Here is a 16,402-nt window from a genome sequence, read left to right as displayed (position 1 = left end):
AGTCGCCCCAAAAGGCGTTATACTGGTTGTATCCATCAGTCTGTAATTGTATCTGTCAGTGTGTGCGCGCGCCGGGCTGAGGCTCTGACCGCCCCCCCCCCCCCCGCTCCCCGCGCAGCGGCGGCGGCGCCGGTGGACCCGTGGGCGCCGCTGGCCTCGCCGTCGGCGCCGGCCGCCGCCGACCCGTGGGCGCCCGTGGCGGCTGAGCTGAGCGCCGCCGTGCAGCCGCCCGCCGCCGCCCGCGACGAGGACGAGTTTGCCGAGCTGACGCAGCGCTCGGCGGCGGCACCGACCAACGGCGCGGCGCGTGAGTGGTGCAGGGGGACCGGGACAGGGACAGGCCGGGACAGCTGGGGGGTAGGGGACCGGGACAGGGGACAGGAGGCGGGGACAGGGACTGGGACGGGGGGACGGGGGCGAGGACGGAGACAGGAGGCGGGGACCGGGACGGGGACAAGGACAGGGACGGGACAGCTGGGGGGGGGGGGGGGGTAGGGGACTGGGACCGGGACGGGGGCGGGGACAGGGGACAGGAGGGAGGCGGTGGGAGGGCGCTGGCTTGTCCGTTCAAGTTCATCGCCACCATGATTGATTTATCACAGCCATAAGAAGAGCACACTACACACCTCAGAGAAAGGGCAGGGCAAGTGGCGGCGATATTATTCGGCCACTGTGGGATAAAACAGGGCTCTGTAAAACCGGCTACATGAGCACACACAGGATGGCAAACGTTTCATTCATCTCAGTGTATGTGCGGCTCCCAAAGGGCGCGCGGGTTGCGTCCCTAGTGTATGAGGCGAGTGTAGAGGGCAGTGGCGGTCTCCCCAGCCCGGCGCCCGCACCATGTCACCAGGCGTGGCGGCGGGACCTCCCCCGGTGAGAAGTGAGCGGTTTAGGGGGGATTCAATGTCATGTGTGCCCCGGGGAGGTTCAGTTGGAGACGCTCCGTCCAGGGAACAGTGGAACACTGTCACAGAAAGCTACCGAGGACGGGCCAGATGCGTGCATGGCTTTTACAGCGGCTTTGATACACGGTTCTGCGCGTTGTGGTGGAGATGTCTGCGGGAGTGGTAATATGTTTGCGCTACCCGGATTTGGCAAGAAAAACATCTCGCGGTCGGTAGGACTCGAACCTACGCTCCCAGAGGGAATCTGATTTCTAGTCAGACGCCTTAACCACTCGGCCACGACCGCTGTGGTGTGGTGGCGGATGGAGACTTCAACAAATGCTAGAAACGTAACCTGGCTTTTTCCTGGGCTTATAATTGACCTCTGCTACAGCCGCGGTGGCGGAGCCCTTGCTGGCAGTAGCGGCGGAATACCTTCAATTGGGGGTGGGGGAGGGGGGCGCTGCCAGACTTTTGGTCCCATTCTTTCCATGCAACGCCCATAGGGCCAATGTCAAAATTAAAGGGGGGGGGGGGCACGGTGCCCCTGTGCCCTCCCCGTTCCATCGCTTATGCCCTTGCTCACACGGAGGAAGGGGAGCGGGGGGGGGGGGGCAGTGGACACCCATATTTTTTCGGTACAAGTGCTAATGTACGGTGCGCAAACCCTGCCTCGGCCTGCCGGTGAGGAACGATGATAACTACCCAGTCTTGATTGTTTCACTCGTGCTTAGGGTTAGTGTGCTTTTGTCTGCTGTTTCCACGGGCGAAATTATACCAACTAGATCCGCCATATACTGTGATGTTTGATTGTTTGATTGCTTGTTGGTTTGTTTGTTTGTTTGTTTGTTTGTTTTTTTTGCTTGTTTATTTGTTTGTTTGTTTTGTTTTGTTGGGGACAAGCTCATTCGGCCCAATAAGACCAATGCAGCGCTATGGGATGCTATCATGCTGGGATAGGGCGGTGACATTGGGGGCTGTGCGGGACACCGACAGTGACAGTGATCCGCGGAGGCGAGACCGTCCGCTGGGACCGGACTGTCCTGTTGGAACAGTCCGGTCGGCCGGCCCAAACGGTCACCCCGGAGAGGAGTTACGGGTCTCAGTGGGGACCCGGTGAGGTGTTACGGGTCTCAGTGGGGACCCGATGAGACCCCGGAGAGGACTTACAGGTCTCAGTGGGGACCCGGTGACTGGTGAGACCCCCGGGAGGAGTTACGGGTCTCAGTGGGGACCCGGTGAGGGTCTCAGTGGGGACCCGGTCAGACCCCGGGGAGGAGTTACGGGTCTCAGTGGGGACCCGGTGAGGGTCTCAGTGGGGACCCGGGGAGGAGTTACGGGTCTCAGTGGCCAGTGGGGACCCGATGAGACCCCGGGGAGGAGTTGCGGGTCTCAGTGGGGACCCGGGGAGGAGTTACGGGTCTCAGCGGGGACCCGGTGAGGGTCTCAGTGGGGACCCGGTGAGGGTCTCAGTGGGGACCCGGTGAGGGTCTCAGTGGGGACCCGGTGAGGGTCTCAGTGGGGACCCGGTGAGGGTCTCAGTGGGGACCCGGGGAGGAGTTACGGGTCTCAGTGGGGACCCGGGTAGGAGTTACGGGTCTCAGTGGGGACCCGGGGAGGGTCTCAGTGGGGACCCGGTGAGGGTCTCAGTGGGGACCCGGGCTCACCCGCCGGCTGTCGGCTGGGGTGACCGCCGGCCCGGAGGGGGAGCATTAGGGGGACGCTGTTCACACAGTCCTGAGGATGGCGAGGGCGGAATATGGTGTATACCGTGTTGTATTCGTTATTCAGATTTATAATTGTGCTCGACGCTATGCTGGTTTGATGATAAATGTCTGTCCGCTCCCCGTGTGTCGGTCTCCCCTGCGCTGACTGCTGCCGCTGTGTGTGTGCCGCTCCCCCCCCCCTCCGCTGACCTGTGCCGCTCTGTGTGTGCCGCTCCCCCGCTGACCTGTGCCGCTCTGTGTGTGCCGCTCTCCCCTGCGCTGACCTGTGCCGCTGTATGTGTGCCGCTCCCCCGCTGACCTGTGCCGCTGTGTGTGTGCCGCTCCCCCGCTGACCTGTGCCGCTCCCCCTCCGCTGACCTGTGCCGCTCCCCCTCCGCTGACCTGTGCCGCTCCCCCGCTGACCTGTGCCGCTCTGTGTGTGTCCGCCAGGCGGCGCGGCCGGCTCTCCCTGGGAGCTGGGCGAGTTGTGTGTGCCGCTCCCCCGCTGACCTGTGCCGCTCCCCCGCTGACCTGTGCCGCTCCTCCGCTGACCTGTGCCGCTCCCCCTCTGCTGACCTGTGCCGCTCCCCCGCTGACCTGTGCCGCCGCTGTGTGTGCCGCTCCCCCGCTGACCTGTGCCGCTCCCCCGCTGACCTGTGCCGCTCTGTGTGTGTCCGCCAGGCGGCGCGGCCGGCTCTCCCTGGGAGCTGGGTGAGTTGTCGGCCGCGCTGACGCCGTCGCCGGTGGCGGGCGCGCCTGCCGGCCGGCCGCCGCCCGCCTCCAAGTCGCCACACTCGTTCCTGGGCGAGAACTCCGGCCTGGTGAACCTGGACAACCTGATCGGCGCTCCGGCCGGCGCCGCGCCGCCGCCCGCCGCCCAGGGTCAGTCGGAGGGGTCACAGGGGTCATTGGCGCCGCCCAGGGTCAGTCAGGGGGTCACAGGGGTCAGTGGCGCCGCCCAGGGTCAGTCGGGGGGGGGGGGGGGGTCAGAGGCGCCACCCAGGGTCAGTCAGAGGGGTCAGTGGCGCCGCCCCCCGCCGCCGCCCAGGGTCAGTCAGGGGGAGGAGGAGGCGCCGCCCAGCCCCCAGGGTCAGTCAGAGGGGTCAGAGGGGGTCAGAGGCGCCGCCCAGGGTCAGTCAGAGGGGTCAGAGGGGTCAGTGGCGCCGCCCAGGGTCAGTCGGAGGGGTCAGAGGGGACTGTCAGAGGGGTCAGAGGCGCCACTCCGCCGCCCCCGCCGCCACCCAGAATCTGTCAGGGGGAGGAGGAGGCGCTCCGAGGGAACAGTGGGGTCGCAATTCCATTTTCTCCCAAGTTGTGCCCTTTCTGGAGTCCGAACTATTCTCGATAAGCATAAGTCAACCCAGCAATGTCCGACTGGGTAAGTGCCACGACTCAATATGTAATTTTCCCGTTTTCTGATGCATTATTAATTTGAAGTGTAAGAACTAAGACAAAGCAGGATAATTTAGGTGCACTGCAGTAATTCAGGATTACAAACAACGCTGAAAAAAATTGAAGTTGATTGTTGAAATTTTGATTCAGTGCACGAACTAACTGATAAATTAGTCAGAATTGCCTGACCAGCCGCAGTCTGAGTCGGTGTCGGACTGTATACTCGGGCGGCCGGGACTGTACTCGGGCGGACCTCACCGCGCGCTGAGGGCCCGCCGAGAGGCGGTCCCGGTCCGGCCCGGCTCGGTCGGTGGACGGGGGTTCCGCTGCGTTACCGCGGACCGGGTGCCCGGGCTGCGCGGCCGCCGGTCCGTCTGTGATCGGACCTGACCTGATCGCCCTCTGCCGGCAGCCAACCCGTTCGGGTGGACGCCGGCCGCCGCGGCGGCCAACCCGTTCCAGGCAGCCGCGCCGCCAGCGCCATCTATCAACCAGATCCGGCACCGCCGGTTCGGTGAGTGGCCGCCGGGCGGCGCGGGCCGGGGTGAGGGGTGGTCGCCGGTGTCAGCTGCCGGTGACGTGGGCCTGTTTTATCGGGGGATATTATATCGGCTGGATCAGCGGATACAATGTGTCAGTGAGATCGGCGGCGGCGTGCCGTGTGAGGGCCGCCGCCCACCCACAGCCTAAAGGGCCGCCCACCCTTTGTGTAAAGGGAAGTTGATATTTACCCAGTATCCATGGGAGACAGTCTGTACAATGTCTTTTTAGTGTGATTTTTATAGAACTGCTGTAACTACACTAATCTCTCGTTCGCTTCTCCCGCAAACCAGAGCAGTGAGAGTGAACCAGGTAACCGTCTCTCTCTCTCTCTCTCTCTCTCTCTCTCTCTCTCTCTCTCTCTCTCTCTCTCTCTCTCTCTCTCTCTCTCTCTCTCTCTCTCTCTCTCTCTCTCTGTCTCTGTCTCTGTCTCTGTCTCTGTCTCTGTCTCTGTCTCTGTCTCTGTCTCTGTCTCTGTCTCTGTCTCTGTCTCTGTCTCTGTCTCTGTCTCTGTCTCTGTCTCTGTCTCTGTCTCTGTCTCTGTCTCTGTCTCTGTCTCTGTCTCTGTCTCTGTCTCTGTCTCTGTCTCTGTCTCTGTCTCTGTCTCTGTCTCTGTCTCTGTCTCTGTCTGTCTCTGTCTCTGTCTCTGTCTCTGTCTCTGTCTCTGTCTCTGTCTCTGTCTCTGTCTCTGTCTCTGTCTCTGTCTCTGTCTCTGTCTCTGTCTCTGTCTCTGTCTCTGTCTCTGTCTCTGTCTCTGTCTCTGTCTCTGTCTCTGTCTCTGTCTCTGTCTCTGTCTCTGTCTCTGTCTCTGTCTCTGTCTCTGTCTCTGTCTCTGTCTCTGTCTCTGTCTCTGTCTCTGTCTCTGTCTCTGTCTCTGTCTCTGTCTCTGTCTCTGTCTCTGTCTCTGTCTCTGTCTCTGTCTCTGTCTCTGTCTCTGTCTCTGTCTCTGTCTCTGTCTCTGTCTCTGTCTCTGTCTCTGTCTCTGTCTCTGTCTCTGTCTCTGTCTCTGTCTCTGTCTCTGTCTCTGTCTCTGTCTCTGTCTCTGTCTCTGTCTCTGTCTCTGTCTCTGTCTCTGTCTCTGTCTCTGTCTCTGTCTCTGTCTCTGTCTCTGTCTCTGTCTCTGTCTCTGTCTCTGTCTCTGTCTCTGTCTCTCGTCTCTGTCTCTCTCTCTCTGTCTCTCTCTCTGTCTCTCTCTCTCTCTCTCTCTCTCTCTCTCTCTCTCTCTCTCTCTCTCTCTCTCTCTCTCTCTCTCTCTCTCTCTCTCTCTCTCTCTCTCTCTCTCTCTCTCTCTCTCTCTCTCTCTCTCTCTCTCTCTCTCTCTCTCTCTCTCTCTCTCTCTCTCTCTCTCTCTCTCTCTCTCTCTCTCTCTCTCTCTCTCTCTCTCTCTCTCTCTCTCTCTCTCTCTCTCTCTCTCTCTCTCTCTCTCTCTCTCTCTCTCGTGTTGCTGAACCTGCGCCGTGGTCTGTACACTGGCCGCGCGGTGTCAGCAGCGGCGCCGGGCACATTGCACGTACTCTGTGGATGCAGTGTAGTTGCATGCTTATCACACGGTCCTGTCTGCCACACGCAGACGTTCGGAACTATGTGTACTATTTAGGTCGTTTTGAATGTCAATGTGGTTGGTGTTCAATTTCTTCAGCGAAGCTGTCAAGCGAGATACAATTATTGTAGCCGATAGCGAGATACAATTCTTGTAGCCGATCATATAGATTTTAACCATCCCAATATTCAGCTAGCTGGTTGGGGAGTTGTGTTTGATGAATGCTGAAAGTGGTCGCTGACAACACGCCCACACTACGCCGGCGGGTCTGCGCGGTAGCCCGCGGTGTCTGTGAACTGTCCGGATACCCGGCCAGAGCCGGCGAGGAGCCCGCTCCGTCCCTGGTAATAGCGCACTGCACTGCATGGCCGCACAGAGTCCTCGCCAGAGCCGCTCGGACCAGCTCTGACTGCAACCAACTCACATTGAACATATACGTCTCGCAATCGAGCCGTATGTGCAATTTAGGCGGCGTTATTGCACGTGCACACGTGCAATAAACAAAGCACGTGCCAAGTCCTAATGAGACCCAGCTGAAGCCAAACCATGTTTGCTGCTTCGAGGCACTAGTCCCCCTCCCTGGCACCTTTCACAGTGCATTACATAGAGCCACTGCCGCTAACGATGTTGTTCGGGGCTCAGTTTTTTTTTTCGAGCCTACCTACGAGGATAAAAACTCGTCCGGTTCGGACCGGGACATCTGAGGCTGAATCATATCGTGCCAGTCGACACATCCCGGGCACTCAGGTGTCTCAGGGTCCATGTTACGGGCAGTTTTCCCGAGTCAGAAGAAGAGACTTTTAATAGGGTGCCGATTTCGATGAATCTTGCTAAATTTACGTCACTTAGCACTTCCTGCGACAACGCTGATAATGTCGTTAATTTGGTAGTTGTTGCCTGCTGCGTGTACTAATAGTTGTCACGTCCCTGATTAATGGTTTCGTTCGTCTCCGGCAGAGGACACTACAAAGCAGCCGCCGGCGCAGCCGCAGCCGCCGACAGACCCGTGGGCCGCGCCCGCCAGCGCCGCCAACCCCTTCCTCTCCTAAGTGCAAGTTCCGCCAGCGGCCGCTAGGTGGTGACACGGTCGGCGGACGGAGCGGCGGGTCCCGGCGGCCTGTGACGGCCGCGGCGCGCGCGGACGGCGGTGTATTGAGGTGGACGCGACGGCCCACCGTCCGATGTGTGTACTCGATGTGCGCCGCGCCGGGCCGACTGTGGCTACTGCGGCGGTCCAGTGGCCGCTGACTGCTGGGGGCCGGGCCGACTGTGGCTACTCCGCCAGTCCAGCGGCTGACGGCGGCTGTACCGGCAGTCCGGCGGCGGCTGTACCGGCTGTACCGGCAGTCCAGTGGCTGACAGCGGCTGTACCGCCAGTCCAGTGGCCGCCGAGTGGCCGCGGGGGCCGGCGGGGACGGGGAAGGGCGCGCAGATGGACAGCGCTGCCAGTGCTGAGAGAATGGACGAGCGATAACGTATAGCTAAATGATAATCACATATACCTACTGGGCGGGCCGACGGGGAGGATGAGCGCGCTAGATGGCCGGCGGGGATAGCGGAACAAACGTACTGTAGCTCACATGCCTCTATATTTTGTGTTGCGGCGCGGTGATTTTCGGTCGGTTACATTGCTATGGATGCGTGGGCGCGGCGCCGGCCGAAGCTGGGCGGTCTCGGCGGCGAGCGTGCTGTCTGCGCGCGGCCACCGCTTGTATGGCGACATTTACCAGGCGCTGGCGGTGTCGACGGCCTGTCCGGGAGCGTCGCCGGCCGGCGCAGTATTTATTGAGATCGTCCGGTCCGCCGCGCCCTGTCTGCACTCTGCTAATACCAGCTATTTTTATGCCGAGCGGGTGTCTGTCTGTGTGTGTGTGCGCGCGCCGGAGTGGTCTGGGTCCCGTCCCGCGGGCGGTCTGGGGCCGGAGCCGAGCTCAGAGAACGGCCGCCGCCGGCTGAGCGGAGGCGCAGGATTCAAAACGCGGCGACTTCAACAGAACACCTGTATAGAGCCTGAACGCCGCCGGCAGCCGGCCGTAACATCAACATGGTCCAGCACACATATACACACATACATATAAACATGTTACAAAAACACCCGTAAGGCACGGTCTGTTTCAGCTCGCACAGCAGTTCATCACATTGGTTACTTTGGCATCGCGGGAAGACTCTACCACTCCGCTGAGCTATCGCGGGGATACCATTCCGCTGAGCTATCGCGGGGAAGTCGACTCGGTACCGCCCCACTGAGCTATCCTACGTCACGGGCGCTGAGCATTGATACAATGGAATGTCCCCACCAAGCGGATCCGGCTCCGGCGGCTCCGGTCACGGCTGGGTGTCCACCACGAGGCGTCCGTGGCGGTCGCGGATGCGGATCCGGCCGTTGGGATACCGGGTCTCCTGGCGGCCGTCCGGATACACAAACTTGATGGTGCCGTCCGGACAGACGAGCTTCTTATAGCGGTCCGTGTGCACCTCCAGCTTACCTGGGCAGTGGGGAGGGGGCGGGGTCACCTCTTATAGCGGTCCGTGTGCACCTCCAGCTTACCTGGGCAGGGGGCAGGGGGCGGGGTCACCTCTTATAGCGGTCCGTGTGCACCTCCAGCTTACCTGGGCAGGGGGCGGGGAGGGGGCGGGTCACCTCTTATAGCGCTCCGTGTGCACCTCCAGCTTACCTGGGCAGCGGGGCAGGGGGCGGGGTCACCTCTTATAGCGGTCCGTGTGCACCTCCAGCTTACCTGGGCAGGGTAGGGGAAAGGAGGGGGCGGGGTCACCTCTTATAGCGCTCCGTGTGCACCTCCAGCTTACCTGGGCAGGGGGGAGGGAGGAGGGGGCGGGGTCACCTCTTATAGCGGTCCGTGTGCACCTCCAGCTTACCTGGGCAGGGGGCGGGGAGGGGGCGGGGTCACCTCTTATAGCGGTCCGTGTGCACCTCCAGCTTACCTGGGCAGCGGGGCAGGGGGCGGGGTCACCTCTTATAGCGGTCCGTGTGCACCTCCAGCTTACCTGGGCAGGGGGAGGGGAGGGGGCGGGGTCACCTCTTATAGCGGTCCGTGTGCACCTCCAGCTTACCTGGGCAGGGTAGGGGAAAGGAGGGGGCGGGGTCACCTCTTATAGCGGTCCGTGTGCACCTCCAGCTTACCTGGGCAGGGGGGAGGGGGCGGGGTCACCTCTTATAGCGGTCCGTGTGCACCTCCAGCTTACCTGGGCAGGGGGCAGGGGGCGGGGTCACCTCTAATAGCGGTCCGTGTGCACCTCCAGCTTACCTGGGCAGGGGGAGGGGGCGGGGTCACCTCTTATAGCGGTCCGTGTGCACCTCCAGCTTACCTGGGCAGGGGAGGGGGGAGGGGCGGGGTCACCTCTTATAGCGGTCCGTGTGCACCTCCAGCTTACCTGGGCAGGGGGCAGGGGGCGGGGTCACCTCTAATAGCGGTCCGTGTGCACCTCCAGCTTACCTGGGCAGGGGGAGGGGGCGGGGTCACCTCTTATAGCGGTCCGTGTGCACCTCCAGCTTACCTGGGCAGGGGAGGGGGGAGGGGCGGGGTCACCTCTTATAGCGGTCCGTGTGCACCTCCAGCTTACCTGGGCAGGGGAGGGGGGAGGGGCGGGGTCACCTCTTATAGCGGTCCGTGTGCACCTCCAGCTTACCTGGGCAGGGGAGGGGGGAGGGGCGGGGTCACCTCTTATAGCGGTCCGTGTGCACCTCCAGCTTACCTGGGCAGGGGAGGGGAGGGGGCGGGGTCACCTCTTATGGCGGTCCGTGTGCACCTCCAGCTTACCTGGGCAGGGGGGGAGGGGGCGGGGTCACCTCTTATAGCGGTCCGTGTGCACCTCCAGCTTACCTGGGCAGGGGAGGGGGGAGGGGCGGGGTCACCTCTTATAGCGGTCCGTGTGCACCTCCAGCTTACCTGGGCAGGGGAGGGGAGGGGGCGGGGTCACCTCTTATAGCGGTCCGTGTGCACCTCCAGCTTACCTGGGCAGGGGGGAGGGGGCGGGGTCACCTCTTATAGCGGTCCGTGTGCACCTCCAGCTTACCTGGGCAGGGGAGGGGAGGGGGCGGGGTCACCTCTTATAGCGCTCCGTGTGCACCCACAGCTTACCTGGGCAGGGGGGGGGGGGAGTTTATCGTACGAGCATGTAAGGTATGTACAGTCGTAAACGATAGAGTATACATATAAACGTGAACACACGCCACACGGTATAGCCGGCAAGAGGGTTACAAGAGAACAGTGACTCACCGCAGTGGCCAGCAGTGACTCAGACTCACCGCTGGACAACAGTGGCTCTGACTGACTCACCGCTGGACAACAGTGACTCACTGACTCACCGCTGGGCAGGAGCAGTGGCTCTGACTCACCGCTGGGCAGCTGCAACTCCGACTCACCGCTGGGGAGCAGGGACTCTCACTGACTCACCGCTGGGCAGGAGCACCTCCTCGCTGCCGTCAGTGAGCAGTCGGCGCCGCGTGCCGTCCCGGTAGACGGTCTGCTGCTCGCCATTGGACAGCAGAACCGTCACAGAGCCGCACGGGTACCTGCCGCCGGCAGATCACAGCCGTCAGAACGGTCAGAACAGCGGTGAGAGGGGTCAGACGGGCCACAGCAGCGACCTCTCCGCCCAGCAGCAGCCTGGGCCACGCTGCCGTGCACAGGGGTGACTACTGACCTAGCGTAATGACCTCTGACCTGAACTAATCGTTTTTGCCTTTGCACGGCAGCACGGCACACAATACACTGGGCCTGATCACTGTGTCCCACCTGATCTCCGTGGTCCCGTCCCGTCCCACCTGATCTCCGTGGTCCCGTACCGTCCCACCTGATCTCCGTGGTGCCGCCCGGTCCCACCTGATCTCGCTGTCCCGCCCCGGTCCCACCTGATCTCGCTGTCCCGTCCCACCTGTCCCGCCCGGTCCCACCTGATCTCCGTGGTGCCGCCCGGTACCCCCGCCCGGTCCCACCTGATCTCCGTGGTCCCGCCCCGTCCCACCTGATCTCCGTGGTGCCGCCCGGTCCCACCTGATCTCCGTGCTGCCGTCCGGGTCGCGCCGCTCCAGCTGGCCGCTGCTAAACTCCGTCAGTTCCGAGCCGTTCCGGTACGTGGTCTGGCGCGTGCCGCTCGCCGCGTAAAAGTACACCGTGTCCCCCTGCCGCCGGGTCACATACACCGTGTCACATACACCGGGTCACACTGTGACAGTGGGTCAGATACGTCGTGTCCCCCTGCCGCCGGTTACATACCCCCGGTCAGATACACCGGGTCCCACGGTGGGCCAGACACACCACCGGTCACCACTTACCCACTGGCCAGACACGCCACCGGTCACCACTCACCCACTGGCCAGTGGCCATGCACCCGCTGCAGCGTGCTGGTACCAGCGCGCTGGGTAAGAGGGGAACGCGGGGCGGCTGAACGGAACGACGGGGGAGAGCTGCGGACGGGTACCAGATGAGGACAGGACGGGGACGGCCGGGTAAGGGACGGGGGACGGTGGGGTAACAGAAGGGGAACGGTGGGGTAACAGAAGGGGAACGCTAGGGTAACAGAAGGGGAACGGTGGGGTAACAGAAGGGGAACGGTGGGGCGTCCGGAGGAGGGTCTGGGTGACTGACCAGAGGACGGGCGAACACCAGGTGACTGACGGCGGTGACTGGCGGCGGCGACTGAATACAGACATGTGACGGCGGCGACTGACTACAGACAAGTGACGGCATGGTAGCCCAATGGACATAACATAGGTGCAGCAGCTGACAACTCCCGCTGTTAGACACATCCGACGAACCCCGTTACCCCACCAGCGACCGGCGCCGACAGACCGGGAACGCCGGCCGCCCTGTGATCGAGCCGCGAGCGGCCCCTCAATGCCGGCACATCCGCCGCCGCGCTGCCCACCCGCCGCGCGCGTTACCGACCTCAGCCGCCAACGGCCGGCCGGCGTAACCAATCCAGCGGCGGTGGACTCCTGAGAGATAACCAATCCAGCGGCTGTGGACTTGAGGGACAACCAATCCAGGGATAACCCTGAGAGAGGGACTCCTGAGGGATAATCATATTGACCAATCCAGCGGCTGTGGACTTCTGAGAACTGGACTCTGTCTCACTTGAGAACTGGTATGCCTCACCTGAGAACCGATCTGTCTCACCTAAGGACTGGTCTGCTCACCTGCGGACTGGTCTCTTTCCAGTCTCCGTTCTGGTAGCAGACGCGCACGGTGCCGTCCGACAGCTTATCCCGCCGGCTGCCGGCGGACTCCGCCGCTCCGCCGGCCGGCACGGACAGAGCAGAGGAGGACAGAGTGGACACCGATAGAGCGAGCGCCGGGTCCCGGCCGGGCGGCGGCGGCGCCGGCGCCGGCCACGGGAACGGCGAGGCCGAGACGGCGACCGCGGCGGGACGGCCGTCCGCGGGACGCTGGGTCGGGCCGCCGCGGCCGGTCGGCGTCCCGGCCGGCCCCCGGCTCTCCGCCGGCAGGTCTCGGTCCGGTGCCGGCCCCCGGCTGTCCGCCGGCGCCGCCCCGTCCCCAGGCCGGTCGCGGCTCGCCGGCGGGGACGGCAGAGGTGACTGGCGGCCCGCCGGCGGAGTCGGCAGGGCCGGCGCGGCGGCCACCTGCACGGCGCTGTCGCGGACGACGCGGACCGGCGGCGGCGGCCGGCGCGGCACGGCCACCGACTCGGCGCGGCCGCCCGAGCCGGACCGGCCCCGGCCGCTGCCGCTGCCGGCGCCGCCCTCCAGCAGACTGCGGACGTCCTCCACAGAGGGGGAGACGGCCGAGCAGTGGCTCTCCAGGGACCTGGGGGCAGGGCGGGGGGGGGGAGAGCACAGGTCAGGACAGGGGCACAGGCACAGGGCAGGGGCACAGGTCAGGGCAGGGGCACAGGTCAGGGCAGGGGCACAGGCACAGGGCAGGGGCAGGGGCACGGGTCAGGGCAGGGGCAGAGGTCAGAGCAGGGGCAGAGGTCAGGGCAGGGGCAGAGGTCAGGGCAGGGGCACAGCAACCTCCTGTAGAGTCGAAGCGAGCCTACTAGAGGTTGCTGTGCCCCTTCCCTGACCTGTGCCTCTGTCCTGACCTGTGCCTTGCTACCATGTCGGGTCGCAGTAATTAAAGCGCTATCAGTCAATGCCGGACTCCGATACCACGGAAGGACCATCAGCGGCGGGACCTCGGTCGGCGGGACCTCCGTACAGCGGCACCGCTGTCCCGAGCTCTGAGTTCTCACCTCCTGCCGCCGCCCCGGCCGTTTACCTGCCGCCCCTATTGGCGCCACACGTACCTCCTGCCGCCCCTGCCGGCGCCACACCCACCTCCTGCCGCCCGCCCCGGTCGGCGCCACACTCACCTCCTGCCACCCGCCCCGGTCGCCTTCCTGCCGCCCCGGTCCGACCCGCTGCCGCGACTGCTGCGCCCTCCGGCGGTGGACACGGAACTGGTACTTCCCCCGCCGTCCGCCAGGTCCGGAGCTGACCGGTGTCGGGAGAGGGTCGTGCGGCGCCGGCCGGCCGCCGGCTCGTCCCCCTCCACAGAGCCCGACCTGGGGACGGGGGAGGGGGGAGGGGGAGGTCAGCGGCTGGGCAGGCACGGCGTGGCCCCACCGCCATCGTCCCACCGACATATACGGCGCAAACAAACACCTCTACCCTCATCAAAAAATGGGAGCTCAGTTTATCAGAAAACGTCTGACAGGCCGGTCAAACTGGGAAACCTCCGCAGCGGAGCAGTCCTCCAAAAACCCATTCATCAATTAAATTTACGGTAAGACAAACAAGTGCAAACAACAATACACCCATGACCCAACATTAGAAGGAAACAAGTGTCTAGTGATTAATTCATGCAAATGCATAGTGGCCGACACAAAGTAAGGTATGGTCGAATATGCCTCAACCAACTAAAGGCAAATACAATGGAATATGGATATCGGATAACAGACACGGGCGCTGTTCTGTCGCCTTTCTATCGGTATGCTGCCGGCTTTGTCATGAATATTTCCTGCCGTTTCTCGGTCTCGAATATAAACGCCACACCCTCCGAAAATTTCACCCACAATAGGCCGAAAAGACGCCAGCAAGCTGCCAACTTCCTGACAAAAAAGCGGCGCCCGATTACCGCACTGCTGTGGACACTCCCGGCTGCCCGCTCCCCCGCCCGGTCCCCCGCCCGGTGCCCACCGGTGCGGCCCGGCGCCGGCGCTGAACTGGCGCGCGTTGCGTCTGGCCAGCTGCTGGTGGGCGCTCTGCAGCAGCCGCTCCAGTCGGTCGCGGTCGGCCGTCAGGTGAGCCAGGCGCGCGCGCAGTCGCGCCGCGTCCTGTGACCACGAGCTGCCGCGGCGGCCCAGCTCAGCCTCCAGCGCCGCCACCTGACACACAGGTCACAGAGGGGTCACACAGGTCACAGAGGGGTCACACGGGTCACAGAGGGGCCACACAGGTCACACAGGGGTCACACAGGTCACACAGGGGTCACACAGGTCACAGAGGGGTCACACAGGTCACAGAGGGGACACACAGGTCACAGAGGGGACACACAGGTCACAGGGGGGTCACACAGGTCACAGATGGGTCACAGAGGTCACAGAGGGATCACACAGGTCACAGAGGGGTCACACAGGTCACAGAGGGGTCACACAGGTCACACAGGGGTCACACAGGTCACAGAGGGGTCACACAGGTCACAGAGGGGACACACAGGTCACAGAGGGGACACACAGGTCACAGGGGGGTCACACAGGTCACAGATGGGTCACAGAGGTCACAGAGGGATCACACAGGTCACAGAGGGGTCACACGGGTCACAGAGGGGTCACACAGGTCACAGAGGGGTCACACAGGTCACAGAGGGGTCACACAGGTCACAGAGGTCACAGAGGGGTCACACAGGTCACAGAGGGGTCACACAGGTCACAGAGGGGTCACACAGGTCACAGAGGGGTCACACAGGTCACAGAGGGATCACACAGGTCACAGAGGGGTCACACAGGTCACAGGGGTCACACAGGTCAGAGTGGGGTCACACAGGTCACAGAGGGGTCACACAGGTCACAGAGGGGTCACACAGGTCACAGAGGGGTCACACAGGTCACAGAGGGGACACACGGGTCATAGAGGGGACACACAGGTCACAGGGGGGTCACACAGGTCACAGAGGGGTCACACAGGTCACAGAGGTCACAGAGGGATCACACAGGTCCCAGAGGGGTCACACAGGTCCCAGAGGGGTCACACAGGTCCCAGAGGGGTCACACAGGTCCCAGAGGGGTCACACAGGTCACAGAGGGGTCACAGAGGTCACAGAGGGATCACACAGGTCACAGAGGGGTCACACAGGTCACATAGGGGTCACACAGGTCACAGAGGGGTCACAGAGGGGTCACACAGGTCACAGAGGGGTCACACAGGGGTCACACAGGTCACAGAGGGGTCACACAGGTCACAGAGGGGTCACACAGGTCACAGAGGGGACACACAGGTCACAGAGGGGTCACACAGGTCACATAGGGGTCACACAGGTCACAGGGGGGTCACACAGGTCACAGAGGGGTCACACAGGTCACAGAGGGGTCACACAAGTCACAGAAGGGTCACACAGGTCACATAGGGGTCACACAGGTCACAGGGGGGTCACACAGGTCACAGAGGGGTCACACAGGTCACAGAGGGGTCACACAGGTCACAGAGGGGTCACACAGGTCACAGAGGGGTCACACAGGTCACAGAGGGGTCACACGGGTCACAGAGGGGTCACACAGGTCACAGAGGGGTCACACAGGTCACAGAGGTCGCAGAGGGGTCCGAGGACCACAGAGGGGTTACCCATACCACAAATGGGTATTACACAGGGGTCGGACATCGACTGCAGCCGTACCCACTCTCGGACTGCCACCCCATGGGGTGTTCAGGTGATTCATCGAGAACAATGTACAATTAGGGATGGGTAGCTGAATCCCATTCAAAATGAAAATTTCTGTCATTATATAAAACCACAGCTACCTTAGCATGAAGCGCCTTCAGTTCGGGCGTTTCCCTTTTCCTCCACTCCTCGGCGTGCCTTTTCTTCTCGGCCTCGAACTGTCTCCTTTCGTCGGCCAGTTTCCTTCTCTCCTGTTCCGTCCTCCTGGTCATGTGCTCCGCGTCCTCTGCCTTCTGCCGCTCCCAGCGCTCTTTCTCGGCGTCTAGGTCGAGCCGCTGCCGCTGCAGGTCGGCCCGCAGCCGCGACAGCAGCGCGTTCTCCTCGCGGAAGGTGGCCGCCTCACGGTCCAGCGCGGCGCGCTGCCGCTCCAGGCCGGCGCGGTCAAAGAGGAAGGGCTCGGCGCCGGCCGGCCGGCGGGCCGACTCCGTCCGTCCGGCC

The 16,402-nt window shown here is 63.0% G+C and overlaps 2 protein-coding genes and 1 non-coding gene across 5 annotated transcripts in view; 1 reads left to right on the top strand and 2 right to left on the bottom strand.

The window, feature by feature from the left end:
• Positions 1-7,914, top strand: part of LOC122364598 (epsin-1-like) — a 50,458-nt gene extending 42,544 nt beyond the window's left edge. For 2 of the 3 annotated variants that reach the window (XM_043335155.1, XM_043335154.1), the window contains 4 exons: positions 119-307; positions 3,275-3,475; positions 4,398-4,499; positions 7,023-7,914. In XM_043335155.1, coding sequence (XP_043191090.1) covers positions 119-307; positions 3,275-3,475; positions 4,398-4,499; positions 7,023-7,114 — 584 coding nt within the window. In that variant the 3' untranslated portion in view covers positions 7,115-7,914. Of the gene's footprint in view, positions 1-118; positions 308-3,274; positions 3,476-4,397; positions 4,500-4,818; positions 4,838-7,022 lie in introns of all 3 variants that reach the window. The other variant, XM_043335156.1, reaches the window with a different exon arrangement.
• Positions 1,113-1,194, bottom strand: Trnas-aga. Its single transcript has one exon. It is a non-coding gene; the product is annotated as a tRNA-Ser (tRNA).
• Positions 7,915-8,051: 137 nt separating the features above from the next.
• Positions 8,052-16,402, bottom strand: LOC122364593 (centromere protein J-like). Its single transcript, XM_043335146.1, has 8 exons — positions 16,045-16,402; positions 14,227-14,414; positions 13,401-13,592; positions 12,808-12,853; positions 12,226-12,624; positions 11,081-11,208; positions 10,481-10,599; positions 8,052-8,551 (listed from the first exon to the last, which is right to left on the bottom strand). The coding sequence occupies exons 1-8, from the start codon at positions 16,174-16,176 to the stop codon at positions 8,391-8,393; spliced, it is 1,365 nt and encodes a 454-aa protein (XP_043191081.1). The 5' UTR covers positions 16,177-16,402; the 3' UTR covers positions 8,052-8,390.

Source organism: Amphibalanus amphitrite, unplaced genomic scaffold, assembly GCF_019059575.1.
Source record: "Amphibalanus amphitrite isolate SeventyFive unplaced genomic scaffold, NRLGWU_Aamphi_draft 000685F_arrow, whole genome shotgun sequence".
Taxonomy (NCBI): domain Eukaryota; kingdom Metazoa; phylum Arthropoda; class Thecostraca; order Balanomorpha; family Balanidae; genus Amphibalanus; species Amphibalanus amphitrite.
This window is presented reverse-complemented; position numbering and strand designations above follow the sequence as displayed.

Coding starts and splice junctions, on each gene's coding strand:
- LOC122364593 (XM_043335146.1), bottom strand. CDS start 16,176: ATGACCAGGAGGACGGAACAGGAGAGAAGGAAACTGGCCGACGAAAGG. Junction 12,854..13,400: donor ACCGGGGCGGGTGGCAGGAG/GTGAGTGTGGCG, acceptor CCCTGCCCCCAG/GTCCCTGGAGAGCCACTGCT. Junction 12,625..12,807: donor TCTCCCCCTCTGTGGAGGAC/GTCCGCAGTCTG, acceptor GCGGGCCGCCAG/TCACCTCTGCCGTCCCCGCC.